At 44.5% G+C, this 1,218-nt stretch overlaps 1 protein-coding gene across 1 annotated transcript in view; it reads left to right on the forward strand.

The window, feature by feature from the left end:
• The first annotated feature begins 224 nt into the window (after positions 1-224).
• Clul1 (clusterin like 1) overlaps positions 225-1,218 on the forward strand; it is a 33,651-nt gene continuing 32,657 nt past the window's right edge. Inside the window, exon 1 of the mRNA XM_023720399.1 lies at positions 225-336. Within this exon, the coding sequence (XP_023576167.1) occupies positions 231-336 (106 nt within the window). The 5' untranslated portion in view covers positions 225-230. The remainder of the gene's footprint in view (positions 337-1,218) is intronic.

A 1,218-nucleotide genomic window follows, 5' to 3' on the forward strand; every position in this document is an offset into this window, starting at 1 on the left:
CCTTGTATAATTGTCATGAAGATTGGAAATTAAATGGGGATTCGGTTTTTAATGTTTAATATATATTTTAAGCCTCCTTGGGTCCCGAGCATATTAGCGTGAGATGTCTGAAGTCATGAGGAAAAATGCTTTTGGAGCAGCATGTGTTTTCAACTAGTGCCGACAGAAACGAGCATGCACGGAAGGCGTTTGATGTGGGTTTATTTTTCCTTCGCAGTAACAGTGACAACATGAAGCTGCCACTTTTGATGTTTATTGTGTGTCTGCTATGGTTGAAAGACTGTCACTGTGCACCCACTTGGAAGGACAAGACTGCCACCAGGGGCAACCTGAAGGGTATGTTTGGGTGCGTCTCTGCTTGTTTGCGTGCCGCGCTGGCATTCACAGTGACCTTCAGCTGAGGGATAACTGTGCTCACTGTCTCACGGTGAAAAGCTCTGAGCCCTGAGCCAAGGCGGTGTGACAGCAAACAGCTGGCTAAAAATAGAAGATGCCTGTCAAGTCTCTGCCAGGGAGTGCTCTCAGGGACAGATGTTTGCTATCACGGAGATAAAACTCGCCAACTTTTGTGCTGCATTGTTTGTATCAGCCAGATGTTTGGTGTCATCTCGGCACAGCTTTTAATGAGCAGTGAAATAACTTTTCTGGCATTTAAAGAATTTAAACCATCTGAGTAATCTGTGATTGTTCTACTAGTGGATGGGTAGGTTACAAATGCCCTGAATCCAGTGGTTCTGTGGCCGCTAACTTGCGGCCTTTATTTGGTGATACAGGCTTTGGGTCTTTAACGCTTAGAAAAATAAATTACTAACATAGAGCTTATTGGGAGTCTTTAATTAAATTCAGAGGAAAGAATAAGCTCTCAAGAGGCCACACTGCCTATTGGGAAGAGAGAGTAACAATGAATTTTATATCTGCCAAGGTCTTACTACAAGTTTAGGCTGGCTGTGGGGACTCACCCCCGAATCCCAGAACTGCGAGGATGAGGCAGGAGGCGTGGTGTGAGTTTGAGACCAGCCTGGGCTACAAAGTGATCTCAAGGCCAGCCTGAACTGCATAGCAAGACATTGTCTGAAAAAGACCAAAATAAATAAGTAAATAAATATAAATAAATAAAACTGTGAAAGAGGCACATGTCTGTAATCCCAGCACTCGGGAAGCTGAGGCAGGAGGATGGTCAAGAGTTCAAGATCAGCACAGGCTACACAGTGAGTTCAC

Source organism: Octodon degus, unplaced genomic scaffold (genome assembly GCF_000260255.1).
Source record: "Octodon degus isolate 3935 unplaced genomic scaffold, OctDeg1.0 scaffold00075, whole genome shotgun sequence".
In the NCBI taxonomy this organism is placed as follows: domain Eukaryota; kingdom Metazoa; phylum Chordata; class Mammalia; order Rodentia; family Octodontidae; genus Octodon; species Octodon degus.